This window comes from Ailuropoda melanoleuca, chromosome 14 (genome assembly GCF_002007445.2).
Source record: "Ailuropoda melanoleuca isolate Jingjing chromosome 14, ASM200744v2, whole genome shotgun sequence".
In the NCBI taxonomy this organism is placed as follows: Eukaryota; Metazoa; Chordata; class Mammalia; order Carnivora; family Ursidae; genus Ailuropoda; species Ailuropoda melanoleuca.
In genome coordinates this window covers 85,115,585-85,135,100 of record NC_048231.1, presented here as the reverse complement: position 1 = coordinate 85,135,100, position 19,516 = coordinate 85,115,585, and the positions used below count along the sequence as shown (strand labels likewise).

Here is a 19,516-nt window from a genome sequence, read left to right as displayed (position 1 = left end):
GGCTTTGATAAGAGCATTACAGTCAAAGGGTGAAAGAAGGTGGTTATTAGTTGATGAAATAATACACAGCTCTAAGGGCTGGTTACACAGTATAGGTAAGGCTGTTATTTCTGAGTCTGGTCCTTGAGGTTGAAGTTATCAGGGCAGGGAGTTGAGAAGGGCAGAGGGATGTGAACCACAGAAGGCAAGAATGAGACAGAATCTGGTAAGCTTAGATGAAACAGACTGGAATCCACATCAACCTTTCGCCGTCTCCATCTCATACGTAAACATCACCTAGCCCAAGAGTTGGAGAAGCTGACGCAGAAGGTAAGGCTGCTGTCTTGTGCCAAGAGGGGAGCAAAGAGTTGAGCAACAGCAAGTGCCCTGCAACAACCCCCAAATCATAGAGAAGTGTGGCTATGTCTCTGTGTCTACCTGCCAAATCCCATAAAAAATTTCTCTTGGACCTACACTAACCTAGAACCATTCAGGGAGGAAATCCTGGGAAGTTTTGTTTCAGCCTGACTAAATTGATGCAGTAAAAATTCCACCACATCCATGTTTACCCTTTGATATGCAGATGTCTGTGCCACAGAAAAAGGCTGTAAACAACAATTCCTGCTGCCATCACTACAGCCATTCATTTTCCCCAGAAAGTCTCGAGTATCTGGAAACATAGTAGGGGAACTGGACTGTAGACATGAATACTCCAAAATGTTCATCAAGTCTCTATGCATAGGTGAAAAAAAACTCCTATATTTTTCACATGATTCTCTCTAGACAGTAGCATATTATCATAAACCCTTGGTATCTTTATGTCTTTAAATTTATTGTGAATAGCAAATAAAGTTAAAATGCAGTCATTCTAACAACTAGTGTGCAAGGAATCTTGCTAGTTATGGGTAATACATTTGAGTCAGTAATATTTTTCAGAATACAAAATGTTCCTTGGGTGAATCTAACAAGTAGTCAACAAAAAGGGGGTCTTATTTATTCCTCTGGTTCTAGTATTCTTGACAGCAACATAAACTTTAGAAGAAACTGACCCAACATGCAGTATACACTTTTAATATTATCAGTGCTCATCCATGTTGCTAACCATCTCAACTATGCCTGTGCTGCACTTCCCCAGGCATGGAGGGCTCCACATATCAGAAATTACGTCATTGCCAAGGCAACTTGGATACATGACATCTCCCACAGTAAGAACATATGGAATATAACATGTACATCTCAGCCACAGTCATCACTATGCCACCTAGTCATCACTAATTGTCACTCCCATTTGGGACAATTGGAAAACTGAGGAATGGAGGTCTGGGGAGAGAACATTGTGTTAAAATCCAGAAGAGGAAAATATATGGTGTGAAGATGATGAGGAGGAGGAGGAAGGGGAGATCATCATGTGATGATTATGGGGTTTTTTTGGTTTGTTTGTTTGTTTGTTTGTTTGTTTGTTTTTGGTCATGTTTTGTTGGTCCATGATGCCTTGGGAAAGTTAGTGGAATAAAAAGTCAAGATGAAAAGATTTCACAATTAATTGCTCCCTAGTAAAATCTGTTACGAAGAAAGGAATGGGCCAGTGTTATAGGGGTAGGAAGATGTAGAAACCAGTGAGGTGCAGAATTTAGGGACCCACAGAAGCAGGTATAAATATGATATATAAGGAATGAGCAAATAGAAACCCAATGAGGCAGGGCTCATAAGCCAGATATTGCTAGTTAACTGATCCTAGGCCAGAAAACCAGGGGCAATAAAATTACAATATGAGTTTGCTGAAGCAAAACAAACAATTTTACATCACCACATGGGAACTATGAGGGTGAGACATCCTTAAATGTTTCTAAAAAACAAGGATTGATAGAGTTAAAGCAAAATATCCATGATTACTAATTTAAAATGTCTTTGATACTGACTTTACTTAGCGTGTTGCTTAGTGATTTGCTAATGAAAAAATAGTTATACAGACTTTATATATTTATTTTAATTCTTGGTTACCTGAGGCAATTTTCACTTTAAAGTATTATATTTCACAACTGTGATTTTTGTTAAAAGCCCTGGTAGGCAAACTCTAATGTAGATGAAAGTGGAAATTAAGTAAATTAATTTTAGAATATAAAATGGTAACAGTGAAAGAGAGACCAGTCTGTTGGGGAAAAGGTCTCTTTGAAGAGTTAAATTTTAATCACCAGGAGAAATGATTAATGATAAAGATAGATTCCATCATAACTATATACGATTTTTTTGTTCTGTTTACAGCCAGTTTACAAGGTTAGTTTATACATTTTCAGATGTGGATTAAACTATTTACCACATTTAGTGTTTTCTATTTTAAAAGTAGAATTAGGTTAAAGACCCACAAGGCCTGTACATTGCATAAATTGATAAGGACGGGGTAGTTTAAAGAATACAATTGAAAGCCCACATTGAATCTTATGCTGAAATAAAATTCCCATAACTGCTGCATGGGGACCAATGTGTTCTCCTTTGACAAGGACAGATTTTAGATTAAGCACTCTTAGATTGTAAATTACCATTCTTGATAGCGGGCCTCCCCTGCCTATGGTGCCTTAGAGAGACAGGACAGACTGTGAAAAAGTGTAGATTTCAAGAAAGCAAAACCCTGTCTCTTAACCATCCCCAACCCCCACACCCAAATTCCCATGTTTCAAGAGAAGGAATAGTAATGCGAAGACACTGTTGAATTTAAATAGGAATAAAGGACATTATAATTGCAAATCTTAGTAGCCATTCCGAGAATGATTGGCTGACATGTCCCGTCACCAATTACAATTTCATCCAATTCGGCCACCCGAGGTAGGGAAGGTGGGGGCCAAGCTAAGAGAAGCACCTCTCCAGATTCATCTTCAAACTCGCAAGGATTTTATTTTACAAATTTGTCTCATACAGTTCAGGTTAAATAATTAATATTTAAATAAAGTGGAGATGACTTTCTTGAACAAGGGAAAAGAAGTGGAGGCTTCACAGACACAGGGTCGAAGTCTCTTATTTTTCATCCTGTCACTCAGAGATGAGATATTAGCATCACCACCCAATAGAGACTGCTTCCCCTAGGAGATAACTTGAGTTCCTAAATCACTGTTTTGTTTGTTTTTGACTGTGCATTTAAAAAATACTAAGATGATAAAATGATCATAGATTGAATTTCTTATTTTTTAAGAAAATCTGTCATATCAAAGTGAGTCCACATTCATATAGGTATGCCATTCAAGCCATGGTAAGCAGATGTTTGTTTCCTAGAGCAGATATACACTGCAAAATCAATTCGTAAACTCATTACATAAATCCATATTAAACTATTTAGTCTATATTTAACACTATAACAAGGATAGTCAGGGTAAATTAATGGATTTTATTTCCAGATGGCAGGGAGCCAAAGTTAGTCCTTTTATTTCTAATTTATTTCTTGGTTCTAATCTGCGTCTGCCACAGACAGAAGGAGAGACAAAGAACAGAGAGAATAAAAAGAAGTGATCACTTTTACTCTTCTGATAGTTAAGGGCTAATCAAATCAATATGTTCCAGTCCTGGCAGTGACAGTACTCAGTGATTATCTTATGTTCATGCATAACCCTTTAACTCATTCTTCCAAGATGGCAGCACGATGAGTCCATTCTTCAAAGCTAGGTAAAATACGTTCAGCAAGGAGGAATTGACTCATCAGTGGGAGAATGATTCACTTATATCCCATCAAGGAACTAGGGATACGTAATAAGGCCCCGTCAACTCTCCCTTAAGCTTTTCATTACCATCAGCAACGCCAATAACTTACAGGATTTCCAGTCAGCATCAAATGCTCCTTTCAATTCAAATGCAAACTGCTAATCATTTCCTCTTCCATATTATTCTTTGAATTTATCTTTCTCTCTAGAAGCAGAGTTGCCACTCAGTTCAAACCATAACTATTTTCCTCGGGGGATATTACAAAATGCCTGCGTTGTTTTTTTTTTTTTTTCCTTCTGCTCCAGTCTTTCTCACATACATGACAGAATATTGCTTTTCAGTCAGACAATTAATTTTGCCTTTTTCAATTATATGCTCTGAGATCTTTTAAATATTTACCTCTTTTGCCTCATTTCCTGCTCTATCATAATTTATATTATTCTGCTTATCAATTAACTAGTAATGAGTAATTGAGAGTCTGCCCTTCACCAGGTGCTGAAAATGCAGAGATGATCAAGACAAGAAACCTCAGTGAACTCAAAATCCAGGCTTTTCCTGTCAAAATACACTTAAGTTACTCTTTGTGGTGTTCCACTTTGGAAGCAATGACATTGCCATTTATTTAGTTAACTCAAGAATCTAGGAATCATCCCAGGTTCTTAAACATTCTCTATATACTAATAGACAATCTCCACGTTGTGAAGATAATCTCATGTATCTGCTCACTCTTTCTGTCCTGCTGTGGTAGGTGGCCCTATTCTGCCTTGCTTTGCCTCTTGCTGATACACTTTCCCAGTTCATCTTGCTATTTCCAGTCCCTCCTCCTGTCACTGCCAAGACAGTGATCATCCACACTACTTCCCGAGTTATCCTTTATAAACACCAATAGCATCCTTTACATTCTAGACATCAGTATCCCACATAGCCTAGACGAAAAGCCCAATTTTCTTTGCGTATTCGAAAAGAGACTCTGTGATCCAGCCCCTACATCTCTCTCCAGTTTTACTGAACCACACATACTTCTGTGAACATACACTCCTGCTTCTGTGCTATTTCCCTAGGCTTTGGGTGTAACATTTCCCCTATCAGACATTTCTTTGCCCTTCTTGACAGCTTGGCAAAATCATATTTCTACTTCAAAGCCCATCTCAGCTCAGATGTCATATCCTCAGCAATGAGTTCCTCTGATTCTCATAGAAAGAACTCCTTAAGCTCTCCATTGTGCTACCTTCATCTTGAATTTACATACTCTAGGGATTCATGGTAATGATTTGTTCTGCTCCAAACTTCTCTATTAGACTAGAAGCTTGAGCGATTTTACTTAGCATCTGCATTCAGAAAATAGGAATAACTTCTTGGGTAATGTTTTATGTGCAAGAAACTACATACTTGGAATGAGGTTTTATTGTTGTTGTTATTGTTCCTGATATAAAAAGCAAAAGGTATTTACCACTTCATGCAGTTGAATTTCCCCAAGGGTCATGTTATCCTTTCTAGGCAAGTGTGGTAAAGACCTAAAATATCTGATCAGAATTGGGCTCAAAGGCTCATGTTAAATAATGAGAAGTAAGGTTCACGTATGAAAGGAAAGCAAGCGATCTGTGTGTCAGAAATCAGACATGGCAATCATGAGATCCAAAGGCTATGTATGGGCCACCAATTCTGTTATCTCTTGCCTCTTTCTATTTATGAAATCAAGAAGACGAGACAAGAGTAGGATACAAAATAAGCTACATAGTATTTTCACTTTTTTCTTCTTCCAAATAACTGCCATGCTGTTAGGAGAAAATCATTTAGAGAAAGAATCATTCTTCTCCATTCAAAATAGTGTATTCTGCTTTTGTACATTTTCACATACATAAACTCAGTGGACATCTTTCAGAACTAAAGAATATTTTACCTGATTATCAGGTAACTCATCATTTAAATAGGAACTGGAACTGAAAAATATCAGGAAATAAGTGAAAACGGCTTTTCTATTTGACTTTTCTTGGTTTACAATGTATGTTTTACTTTGAGGATGGGTTATTTTTTATTTCAAGTGAATTTTCTTATGTTCTACAATATATCAAACTCAGACATAATCTAAATAGAAGAAATGTTTTGTCAATATTGTCAGGGAAAGTTAAAGTTAACTAGGGATTCCTAGTGGGTATTTGTCAATACAAAATAACAAGGACAGCTATACATGACACACACTAGTCATTTAGGCTTATTAGTTTTCTTTTTAAATGGAACTACATTATAAGTTAAAGACTTATGTGTAGTTATTTATATGAAAGAAAACTGTTCCCCTCCCTCCTTTTTTTTTTTTTAAAGATTTTTATTTGTTTATTCAACAGAGATAGAGACAGCCAGCGAGAGAGGGAAAACAAGCAGGGGGAGTGGGAGAGGAAGAAGCAGGCTCATAGCAGAGGAGCCTGATGTGGGGCTCGATCCCATAACGCTGGGATCACGCCCTGAGCTCAAGGCAGAAGCTTAACCGCTGTGCCACCCAGGCGCCCCCGCTTCCCTCCTTTTTTTTAAACCTGTTTTGGAACCTGGAACTTCTCTGTTAAAATAGGGAACAAAATAAAACAGTAAGTGAAAGAACTTTTCTAAACAACAGAAGCCTTGTCAGTCTGCATGACAAGTGGTACTACTGCCCTCCTCAAATAGCGTTTGAACAAAGCACATAGTAGATGAAGCACTGGCTGTGTTAGAATTTCCGGAATATTAATACAAAGAATTAAACTCTCTTTAAAGGACATCTGCCATCTCTTAATTTTCACTTTAGTTTCAGGAGCTTTCATACATATTCTAGGTATTTGGTAAATGTTAAATAATTAATACACCCATTACAAATCACTCTGTCTTAATTGTATTTGATAATTAGGATTAGTTTTGTCAGATTTTATTTTTGGTTAAACTACAGATTTCTGGGTACCAGGAGTTATGTGATATTCACCGTTAATACTCAGGTCCCATTCTACAACTGGCCCACACTTAGCAATGCTGGAAGTCACTGGGAATTCAGGCAGATATCATTTGTGTGGCAGAATCTTAGGCATTTTCATTAATTTCAAGCTCCTCTCCTTTATTAGTAACTCCCAAACTAGTCTGATTAGACTCTGATAAATATTAAACATCATCCATTTCCCTGACAGCCTCGATGTGGTAGACTGAGTGTGGGGGGACATCCACATTATGGCAGAGTGGCTGAGACAGCAGGTGGGAAAGTCAGACTGTGCTAGCTGAGTGGGCTTGATAAGTTAGCTAACTTCCTTGAGCAGCACTTTGCTCACCCACCAAGTAAGGGGAAAAGAACTATATCTCCTCTATAGGATTTTTAAGAAGAATCAATTAATATGGTTTTGTAAAGCCCTGACTCAACATGGGACCCACTAGTAAAGATTCAATAGTGTTTTTCAAATCAGGCTCCGCCACTTTATAGCTGTTGGATATTAGCATGGTATCTGACCTCTTTGAAGTATAATCTTCCAGTCTGTGAAGTGAGAATAGTAATATATTTTGGACCAGATTATCATAGAAGAAAATGGAATGATGTATATGAAGCACTTACCTGACACAAGGTTTTTGAAAATGCTATTCTCTTCTGTGTTTTCCTTTTCTTCTGTATTTATTTAAATCTTACTCAAAGCAGGGCTGATTAGAGCTCTATTGGCATATCCTTCCATAATTAAAACGGTGTTTATTTTTTTGTATTTCTAAATTTCTTGTTAGATTTAAAATAATAAAATACACAAGCGTTAGCTCCTAGTACCTCTTAAGTGTCCCAAGAAGCAGAGAATAGTCCAAGTAGTTTATTTGGAGGCTGAAATCAAAGGCAAAATCACACTTGCATTTCTAAAACCCTTGCCATACTTTAGTATATATTGCTTGTTGTTTGATGCTTTCTTAGGACCCATGTACTTTGATTTCTAAAATAAAAATAATTTGGTAGTTTTTTGAATTATAAATATAGAGATAGATTTAGATTTAAACTTATTTTAAAAGTTGAGGGTCAATATTGTATAACAATAATTATATTCTACTTTTTATATTTTATTCCACTATTTATATATTATATATATTTGTTCCACTATATATTAATATTCCATTACTTATATTTTATATTCCACTTACTACCATAGCATGTCATATCCTGGGGGAATGGCTGAGTCCTAAAGAATGGTAATTCCTATCATATTCTAAGTTAATTTCCCAATGTGATCCCTACAAAAACCAGAGCAAACCTGGAGAATGATAGTGGGCAACTACAAATTTAACTAAGTGGTAGTTCCCATTCCATCTGCTGTGCCAGATGCTGTACCTTTGTGTGAGCAGATTGACGTAACTTCCAGTACAATATAGTTAGCCATAGTGATGTGTTCTTTTCTATCCCTATAAGAAATGACACTCAGAACATTTCTCATGCACTAGGAATAAAAAGGAAAAAAAAATTATTCATTTTTAGTCATGTCCCAGAGCTATGTTAACTCTTCCATGTTCTGTTGTAAAATAGTCCAAAGGGATCTGGACCATCCAGATATTTTGTAGCATATTTCATTTGTCAGTTGTGTTAAGGACATCATGTTAATCAGACAAGCTCAGTAAGAAAGGGCAAATATATGGAAGATTTTTAGTAAAATACATACGCTTCAGCAGTGGCAGACAAATCCTATGCAGTTACAGTAGCCCATAACATCAGTGAAATTTTTAGGGACACATTATTTGGAACATGGCAAGACAAATCCTATAAATAGGGACAAATTACTGGATTTCATATCTCCAAACACGAAAAAAGAAGCACAATGTCTCTCAGACATTTGGGTTCTGCAAGCAGCATATTCTGCTCTGACTCATTTATCAGGTAATATGAATGACTGTCACCTTTGAGTAGGGTATCCAGAGTAGAAACAGGTACTGTAACCAGTCCAGGCTTTGATGCCAGTGGTACTACATACAACCCAGTTTACTCTGAAGTATTTGAAGTATTAGCGGTAGATTAAAAAAAAAATGTGTGTGGAGATAATGGCAGGCCCTAATAAGGGAATCACAACATAAACCCTTAGGGTTCTATTGCAAAGCCATGCCATCTGCAGCTGAGAATTATACACCATTTATAAAATGGGTTCTGGCAGAATATTGGACCCTGCTGGAATAAGAATGCCCAACCATGGGAAAATCACCTGACGAAGTGGCTATAATTGCTCATCATGAACTAGGTTATTGGAAATAGATCAAGTCAAAAGGTCAGGTAGGCACCATCATCAACCTGAGTAAGATTGAAGTGTTATATTTGGCATCAGGCATAAGATGACCAGAGGACATAATGGCAGATAACCTGGACAACCACATTTTCATCACTGTTGTATAAGTATCTTTCCCTTCAACGCATACTTATGGCCAAGTGACTGAGGAGGAAGAAGACCAAGCCCTGTCAGCTTGGTATGTAGTGGGTACGTGGCACACTCAAAATAGAAGGCTGCTGTACTACAGCCTCACTTAGTTATAGCCCTAAAGGAAGGCAGTAAGAGAACGTTCCCTGGAAGGCAGAGTGTTGAGTATACCAGGTCATCTACCTTATATGAAAAGAAAAATGGCCCAGAGTAAGAATATACATATGGACTATGAATAAAGTCAGATGGTTTGGCTGATTGACTAAAGGTCTGGAGGGAGAGTGACTGGAGGATCAGGGACAGGGAGGTCTGGAAAAGAGGGATATAGGTGGGCATATGAGAGTGAAACCAAGTGTAAAGATCTTTGAATCACACCTAAACATCAGATTGTATCCTCCAAAAAAGAGGCACTAAATGATCAAGTAGAGGGAGCAGTTCAGCCAGCTGGCATCAGCCAGGTTCCAGGGGTGGCACAAAAGTACATGAATGAAGAGGCTCTAGTGTCCCTGATGGAATCTACACATTGCCCAGTAGCATGGGCTCAAACCCAGCAAAGCTGCTGCTGTTCGCCAGCAACTACTGCTGTTGTCATATATTTAATCCACTAGCACCCAAGACAAATGCTGAGCACCCAATGAAACACCATTCCTTGATGAGACCAACTAGCCTATTGGTGACATATTGTTTATATTAAACCTCTTCTGGAAGGTGCAGAAATTCGTCTTGACCAGAATATACACATGTTCTTCCTTTCCTGCTCTCAGGCTTCAGCCTGCAGCACTATCTGAGAGCTCACAAAGGATCCAAGCCACCAACATGAGATCCTGCATAACACTGTGAAAGATTAAGTAACTCATTTAATAGCAAAAGAGGTGTGGGGATGAATACATGACCATAGGATCTCCTGGTCCTATCATATACCAACCACTGCAAAGCTGTTGACTTGATATAACAAAAGTATAGCCTTTTGGAGGAGCAAGTGAGGAAAAAACTGGAGATGATATCCTAAGATAGAGTGCCTTCCTCTAGGGTACAGTGTATACTCCAAACCAGTGACCACTATACATTACTGTGTCCTCAACAGGAAAAGTGCGTGGATACAAGAGATGAAGTAGGTGTGGTCCTGCTTACCATCACTCCCAGTGACCCAGCTGGAGTATGTGTGCTCCTTATCCCTGCAATTCTAGGCTCTATGGACTTAAAGGTCCTAGTTCTCAGAGGAGACATCACTGAACTTGAGTGATCACTGCTGCCTGGTCCTTTCAGGCTTCTTGTGCCAAAATACCAGTAGGCAAGGCAAGAATAATTACCCAGATCATCAGGAGGAGGAGGGAAAACAGGAAAGACTACTATTGGCACTCAGGTGATCTACTGGAGGTGTCTCTTGGTACCCTTCCCCAATTTTGATGGTAAGTAGACTACTATGTTTTCTATGACCTGTGAAGGGATAGGAGTTTGAGTCTCACTTGATGAGCCAGATGGACTGGCAGAGATGCTAGCTGGGGTGAGAGGAATGCATAATGGGTAGGAAGATAGAAAGAATGAGTTCCAGTTTCAGCCATGAGACCAGTTGCAGTTGCACTGGTAGTGTATTAATTCACACCTCTAACCTTCCTCTTTTCCCCAGGGAATAAGACCAACTTAGATTCTGGAAGAGTTATTTCCAAAATTTATTACATGAAGCAAATAGATTTGAGTGGCACAAGGGTAGGACCATAGTAGACGGAGTGGTATACCATCAGTGCTCCCTTTCAGGACTATAGCACTCATTCGTCCAGCTGGAGGGAGTGATAGTGGCTGAAGGCTCCCTACTGAATCCATTTCCAGTGACTGCCTTTAGCTAAAGTCAAGGTCACTAGCTAAAGTCACTCAAGGTCACACCCATTTCTGGGGATAGATAGATAGCTCCTCAGGCTAACCCAGTTTCAAAGCTTCTACTGGGATCATCTGAGGTCTTTGTTGTGACTGTATTGTAATTGTAATTCATTATTTCAAACTGTGCAAATGAATGCCATTTCATTATAGTTCTATCAATGTTGATATTATCACCTCCATAATTAAAAATTATACCTATATAATTTTAACTATTTAATTATATATACTTCCTAATTATTACATTGATAATCAGATATATATAACAATATATATAATAATATATAACTATATATAATATATACAATATATATAACTATATATAGGATATATATATATACACATATATATGTATGTATATACATACATATATAGGGATATATATATATTTGTGTATATATACACACATATACAAATATATATATGTGTATATACATGTGTATATACATACATATATAGGAAGGAATATATATATTTGCATGTGTTATCAAAGGGTGATTTATATGTAAACGATAGAAAAATACAGCAAGCATACAATCATTTGGGCTCCCTGTAAAAATCAAGATTCTTCTTTTCTACTTCCACACTATAGAGTTAAAAAAAAAAGATCTAGAGTAGCACTCTTTGGTGTGTTCACCACCAAAATATGATATGATCAATATTTATGAATCTATCAAGTCTTCCATATTGTATGGATTTATAGTTATCACTGGTCTCAGGATACTTCACATTACTGAAGAATTCATTTCTCATTTCAAAGTCTGCCATACAGCCATATCCTCCTGATTAGCACTGAGCTAGCTTCCTACTTGAAGCACATGCTGAACCAAGGACAAGGTGAATGACAAGCCTTTATTTGCTGAGGAACCTCTGCTGACATAAAACTGGAATGAGCAAGTCATTAAACTGGTACTGCAAACTTTGCAGCAAACCTTTCCACTAGCAGTCATTTTGAAACAGATCTTTTCCCTTAACCTTGCCCACTGGGCTAAAAACTTAAACTTCGAATGGACACTGTTGTTGAAATATTTGCTTATTAATTCTTTTCCTGGAGGATGGGAAAATATGCCAGAAGAAAGCTATCATTGTACTCACCCCAATAAATGCCTGCTATTTTTCTTGAGAAAACAAACCAAGAGAAGACTTTATAATAGCTAATATTTGTGTAGCAATTTAGAGCCTACAAATCTCTTTTACATACATTTATTGCAATAAATCTTTGAGACAATTTTCCACTGCATTGTACAGCTGAGGAAATGTAAACTTGGAAAGGTTAGGCAACATTGTCTGTGATTCTGTTCATACATATATTCTATATTCCATTATTTTTTTAATGATCTATTTATTTATATGAGGGAGACAGAGAGAGAGCAAGCATGAATGGAGGGAGGAGGCAGAGGGAAAGAATCTCAAGCAGATTCCCCACTGAGCTCAGAGCCCAAGGCAGGGCTCAGTCTCATGACCCATTAGATCATGACCTGAGCCAAAATCATGAGTTGGACACTTAACCAACTGAGCCACCGAGGTTCCCCTTCCATTATGTTTTTAAATCCATATAGGTAAACTAGCAAAGGCTATAGAGATGAGATTTAGATGCATCTTGTCTAGCACATAATGTTATATGATAAAAGATCAAATAACTGATTTATGACAAACTATGAACCCCTCAGGAAAAGTATTAGTTTGAGTGTCAACACTCTAAGGAAAGGGGACTTTGAGGTAGAAAATAAAAGAGCATAGACTACCATCTTCTGATTTTATCTTCACCTTGGCAAGCAAAAATAACATTTCAGTAGATTGAATATATTCATAGCCATTTACGCTGACATTATAAACTACCTTGAAAATCTGATTCTGTATCCTATTAGCTACAGTTAATTACCAAGGTTTACAAGGGAAAATGTTCCTGGAAAACTTATGAGCTATAATATCACCACATTGGTAATATGTTTCAAAAACATTAAATTGACTTTTATTCATTTAGACTCAGGGATGGAAAACAAAGAGAATGTTTGTAGCTTTAATGAGCATCTCAGTTTGTATGAGGAAGTTGTCCAGTGACTTATTTTCTAGTTTGGATCCACAAACATGTTAGTCTAGCACATGGGATTGGCTCTTCTAAATTATTTACAGAATTTCAGGAACAATTTGATCCCACACTAAATACAACTGAGCATTTAAATCATAGTAACCCTTATTATATGAGAGACAAAAATTCAACTTAATTGACCACCAGTGACTAATAAGAGATTAAGAAGTACTTCCTGTTTGCTTTTGTTACATTCTATCTTATCTAGTCACTTATGTGCTATCACACTGACAAATTCTAACAGATTTTGAGTGCTAAGACTAATTGTACAATTTTTCATTGCTTCACACAATACTACTGAATTTACTATGTAAGAGTCAATCTTTAGTAAGAAACACTATAATTAGTTGCAGTTAATATACAATTACATGGGTGAGCATCCAAATATTCCTCTTGTCCATTTGGATTTCAAGGTATTCTTCTCACATGGATAGGGAACAAGTCACAAAAACAGATCAAAAAAGAAAAAAAAAAACCAAAACCCAAAACAAAACTTCTGATTTTATGAAAGAATTCATGACCAGACTTAAATATTTTTGCTAATTTTAGGCTATATGATACATTGCCCTAATAAATTGTTTGAAAATTCAATGTTATTTGTGACCAGTAACCTTTTCCAAAGGAGGACAGGGAATTGATAACAGCTCACATTTTCCTAAATGCCTAGCCAATATATTTCCCCTCCTACAGTGGGAAAGTCTATTTTGTTACCAATATTGGAGGAAAAAAAAAAAACAAAAACCAAACCAGATTAGAAAGCATTCAATATTAACATGAGACACATAGTCCATACTTACTTCTTCTATGGAAGGAGTAATATGGTGTTTTGCCTAAGAAAATCTATACTTAGGGAATATTTATAATGGTGTGTATTCATTTTGACCATGTAGCTTTTTTGTGCACATTAGAATATGAAGAATGCAAAAAAAAGGAATATGCAGAATACATTATTTCTTCCCATGAAAACTTTATTCTATCTTTACCTATTTCTGCCATTAAATTAAAATATTCCAGACAACATATATCCCGATCATTACCACATTCATTCCCAGTTCCCTGGCCTTCCACACCCTGGACAACAGTTAAGTATTTTCAGTGACCTTCACTGCCAGGAAACTGAACCCTACCCAGCAGCTGGAGCAAGGAAAACCAACTCAGAGATAATTGATATCTTATATCTATCTTATCTTTCCTGACTTGTTTCCTATCCCACACACCCTCAGCAAAAGAAAATTGCTAACTTTTCTACCCAGCTATCAAATAGTTTTCTTAATTTAATTACTATCTGCCCATACTACAGTTTACTAGATAACTTGGTGCTAAATGGTTCATCAGCTCTGATACGCCAACCAGATCCTAAGCTTCTGCTCACATGTTTGCAAATGTAGCTACTGAACCTTCGTGTTCTTATGATGCCTCACACATTGATTCTTGATACTTTCTGGCTGGTCTATTCACTGAATGATGGACTTGGAACTTCAGTTCATTTGAAAAGGCAACTTCTTAAACCAATGTGCCCTCCCCCACCCCCAAAAAAGTAAATAAACACACTAAAACAAGCAACAACAATAAATCTTTTCTTTAGCTATTAGAAGAGATTAATAGATAATGCAAGTAATGTAAATCAGCTGAAGTATTTTAATCTCCATTCGCCACCACTTACATAATATGACTAAGTCTTTTTGATGTATGCATACATCATTGCAGGCTTTTCATGCATCCTGTGTGCGTGTGTGTGTGTGTGTGTGTGTGTGTGAAAGAGAGAAAGAGAGAGAGAGAGAGAATAAGAGAGAGGGAGGCAGGGAGGCAGCAGTCTGGATCAGTGTTTATGGTGTTACAGTGTTACATATATACTGTTATTGATAGGATTTCCTATAGTATCATGACTGTTTAAATTGCCATTGATCTTCTTGATCTTTGCCTAGAGGAAACCATGTATATATTTCACATGTTACAGTATACACATCTGAGTATTTTTCCTAAACTTATTTTCTGGAGAGCAAAACAAGTCATTAACTCAGTTTAATTTAGTAGATTATGTTTACTTTATTTTCTAAGTCACTAATTGCTAAAGTGGGAAGAGCTAACTGTACATAAAAGACTATGTTGAAACTTCATTAGGCTTATGTAAATATCCATTAACAATGGACACTGGCTGGAATGGGTCATTTTGTGTGCTTCAGTGAGGAGCAGATTGTTACGGCTGCCAAGAGGAACTCTCCGCCACAAGCCTGTGCACAGCCCAAAGCTGAGCAGCTGGCAATGTGGGCCCACAACGTGCCTCAAAATACATGGTGGCCGTTTATTGTTTAAACTTAAACAGAGAGGGCTATGTTCTCCCCACCATGGTCAGCCTCATTGCTGAATTTACATTTATAGCCGGGCCTCTCCACCATCTGTGCATGTGGCCTCCAAGGAGCTGCAGAAGCATGATTTGAAGACCTGACTGAATAGCCAGGAAAAAGCAATCCATCATTTATAAGGGGGGTTGTAAGACAGTCACAATAGTGTCCCGTCACACTTTCAGATTTTTATCTTCATTTGCTTTTATTTTCATTCTAATCCGTTGCCAAATACAATGAACACCGACCAAGATACTTTACTATCTACGTGGAAGAATGAATTATCTAGATTCTCAGAGGCTTGCCCTAGTGAGGAGGTAAATGGCTCTCTGGCTGAGGAGAGCCTTGCTCTGTACGGTCACTTAGACCTAAATGACTCAGGGCCCAGGTGGAACGCAAGATCCCAGTGACAAATGGCTACCCTTTGAAATGAGAGCTTGCCAGAAGAACTGACACCAGATGCTTGTAACTGGTTTACTGAATGAGCTGAACTGCTAGGATATTAAGAGGAAACAGTTTTGTGTCGTCCCGTGGTCCACCTTCATACCCACCCTGTCAGATCTACTTCCCCAATCCTGATAGCAATTTGGACCAATCCTCTAGTCCTGGTCACCTTGAAATATTTAAAAAGACTTATCTTCAGGTACCAAAAACAACAAATAGTAACAACACGCACACACACACATACACACAGTAAGATCTAAATCAAAGCATTAAAATGACGTTCATGTAAAGTTTCTTCCTGAGACCAAAAGTGAGGATGAAGCAGGGGGACTGTCTGTCACTTGATTTTTCAGTTTCTTAGATCGAATTTTTCCCCTCTAATTAGGGCTTCTCCAGGATCAGAAAGAAGAGGACAGACTTGCTTTCAAAAGTGGAAAGCATCACAAGCTTTTTTTTGTGAGGCAGCCCTGTGCATTCTTCAGAGACTCCCGCCCTCACCCTAGGAATCCCCGCACTGGACTTTCTGCATGGCCTCGCGGGCTGTCTGCCCCAGCTCCCCAGCTCGGCTCCTTGCTGGGCTGTGTCTGTCTTCTGGTGGGTACGTATGTATGTATACTTATGTATGTACACATATACATACGTATATAACATATAAATGTATATGTATGTACTCCATCTCTCTCTCTATTCTACATATACCTGAAATACTAGAAGAAAGGCAAGCCACAAAAGAGGGGAGAAGGTAGTAATTTAGTGGTTGTTAACTTGACAACCAGAAGTACCTACTATTCGTAATGACTCTATCTCACTGGATGGAGATACATACCTAGTTTTCTAGAAAGAATATGACATCAACACATAAATGTACTCCTTGATAAACTAAATACTTAAATAATTTCCGATTGATGTTGTGAGATAGGAAAAACAATAAGAATTTCACAAGTGGACCAAGCATAGAGGTGGCTACCAGTCCCAGAGCAAAGTTCCCCTCAACTTACCGGGCTTAGGGACAATGAGCTGTGCACTGGTCTGGGCATTTCCAGCCTCATTTTCAGCTACACATTGATAAAAGCCTTCGTCCGACTTCACCACTCCAAGGATTCGTAAGTTGCTTCCTCCCTAGAGAGAAGAAAGAAGCAGGTACAATATTTTAAAAAGCAAAAAACGCAAAGTGACAAAATGAACATAAAATTTTGATAAAAATTTCACAGAGGAAGCAAGCAAGAAAGCCATGAGGGTTCTTGGTCTGGCAGATATGTCCTAGGTCACTTGGAAAATGTCACAGATTCCCAACACTCTCTTGAATCCACGTGCATACATTTAACCCAGTTCTGCAATGAAAGCTATACTCACAAAAGTACACAACAGCCTCCATATCTAAATGAGCAGCAAACAGAGAGCTCTTTGATTAAATAGGCAAGAAACAAAGGTTAGCATCAAAAGAAATTTCATTCTTTCACTTGTTATTGAAGGAAAATTGTGTTTAGCAGCTGCTGGGGAAAAAAAAGAAACACTGATTTTTGCAGCTTCTAAAAGATAAGAAATCTAGGTTGGGGGGCGCCTGGGTGGCACAGCGGTTAAGCGTCTGCCTTCAGCTCAGGGCGTGATCCCGGCGTTATGGGATCGAGCCCCACATCAGGTTCCTCTGCTATGAGCCTGCTTCTTCCTCTCCCACTCCCCCTGCTTGTGTTCCCTCTCTCGCTGGCTGTCTCTATCTCTGTCAAATAAATAAATAAAATCTTTAAAAAAAAAAAAAAGAAATCTAGGTTGGATATTTTCTGGAAGTGTTTACTAAGAAAAAACCCCTGAAAATCCTTTTAAAATTGTAATTGCTTTGACATGTACCCTTTTGGGATTTGGAGCGATGGTATTTCATACCATGTCATTCTTGTTATATGGCCACAATGCTTTATCTTCAGTAATCCATAAATTAAATACAGCAATGTTATCTCCTGTTTTATATAAATTGAGCCACCATCTTTTTCAAGGATGGATGATAAAATAATCTGGAAATAGCATTTAATTATACTGACTCAGTTTTTCTTCAATATTGTAAGAATTAGTTCAGTAAGTGAGACGTGTTAAATCACTTCCCCTGAAGTCATTAAGAGATAAATATTACCTCATGGGGAATTCTTAATTGTTTTTAGTGTCTTGTAGTCAATTCTCCGTTGATGTAAAATTCTGAGATAAAGCTGACTAACTTCTAATTAACAATTCTCAAATAAGTTACTATGTGTGTTAAATGTTACTGTGTGACAGCCAATGGCTCTCAGATTTCTGGAGCTACTGGGGAAATATTTTTAAGCACAATTTCATGTGAAGAGGGCTCATACTGTACATTTTCTTTTCACCTTAAGAAAAGAAACATTTAAATAGGTTGGCTGTAATGAGTCATTCTGGGAGAAAGATTATTCAAACTGTAAAAAAAAATAAATGTTGTATTTTATCATGTGTCCTTAAGGGCACTTAACACTTTCCTTTATATGCAAGTAGCATATATTCTAGGCGGACACAACACATTTCAAGTTCCCCCATGGCAGGTCATTTTTAATTCAGTGGTAGTAGAAATAGCATTGCACTTAAAGGAACTAATGGATTGGAGTGGCATTGAAAAGTTACATTTTTTTTCCCTCTCTTACTCTATTCCCAACCAATTAAATAAATGCAACTAAAAGTGAAAATACAGTGGTGATAAAAGTAATAAAGGTACGCTTTAGGGATGTATTCCTTAGGAACCCTTATAGTATGACTAAATGCATGCCTAAAGAGGTTATGGAAGTTTGTGAAAATCAACTGAAGCAACCTCAAAGAGGTGGATCCACCAATGAGAGCCAGTGCAAGGCTAAGGAGAGCATGCGCCTGGACTGGCAGGGCCCCTGTGGTCTACTGCCCTTCTGCCAGAAGACTTGGTATAGACACTCTTTTTTGACAGATCATGTCTGTGTCTCAAACATAAGAGAAGTGGACCTAAATCCTCCTTCTTTAACTACGAAGTTCTTTGATATTTGGAAAGTGCTTTTCATATTTCTCATATATTCATATCCTTGAATTCAGAACCTCCGATGCTAACCTGCACCTAAAGGAGAGTTTGCGGAGTGCTTTTTAAATGAGCAAAGAATTCTGCTGGTAACAGCAAAAGGAGTGATAGTAATGATAGGCGTCGAGTGCTCACTGTGTACCAGGAAAACAACTTAGTGAATACAATATACCATTATCCCTGTGATCCCCCATGAGGCATTGAGTACACTAGAACTTAGAGAAACTATAAGAACTGTTATGCTTAGCTTCAATTTTTTCCAGTGTTCAAAAGTGCAATGCCACGTGAACGCTGGGTCTCCATGGCGTCCTAGCCCTGCCACTACCACGTGTCACTGTCACCACATGCTTTCCTACTGTTCATGTAGGATCAACTGTCCTCTCTGAAAGGGTAGCAAAGAAAACTTATCTGTATTATAAAAGTAAGACAACCATAATCATAGTTGCACATCATACTGAAACTTTGTTTTAATGGGTAAAAGTCAAAGAAGTAAGAGATTGTTGGTTTCAGATAGTCTAAAACTAGGTTCTAAATTCTGTTTTCCCAAGAACCAGGAATGAGGATACTTGGAAAGATAGTCTCTTAGGTCCTCTGTTTTTTTCATTGTGTGTTTGTTTCAAAAAAACCTTGTCTGTAAAGCAAGGGGGCTGGGCTGTTTGATCGCTCTTTGTCAGCTTAAAAA

The 19,516-nt window shown here is 37.7% G+C and overlaps 1 protein-coding gene across 3 annotated transcripts in view; it reads right to left on the bottom strand.

Annotated features, from left to right (window-relative positions):
• Positions 1–19,516, bottom strand: part of DCC (DCC netrin 1 receptor) — a 1,087,479-nt gene that overhangs the window by 396,432 nt on the left and 671,531 nt on the right. For all 3 annotated transcript variants that reach the window (XM_034642890.1, XM_034642891.1, XM_034642892.1), the window contains exon 7: positions 16,793–16,913. In XM_034642890.1, coding sequence (XP_034498781.1) covers positions 16,793–16,913 — 121 coding nt within the window. The remainder of the gene's footprint in view (positions 1–16,792; positions 16,914–19,516) is intronic.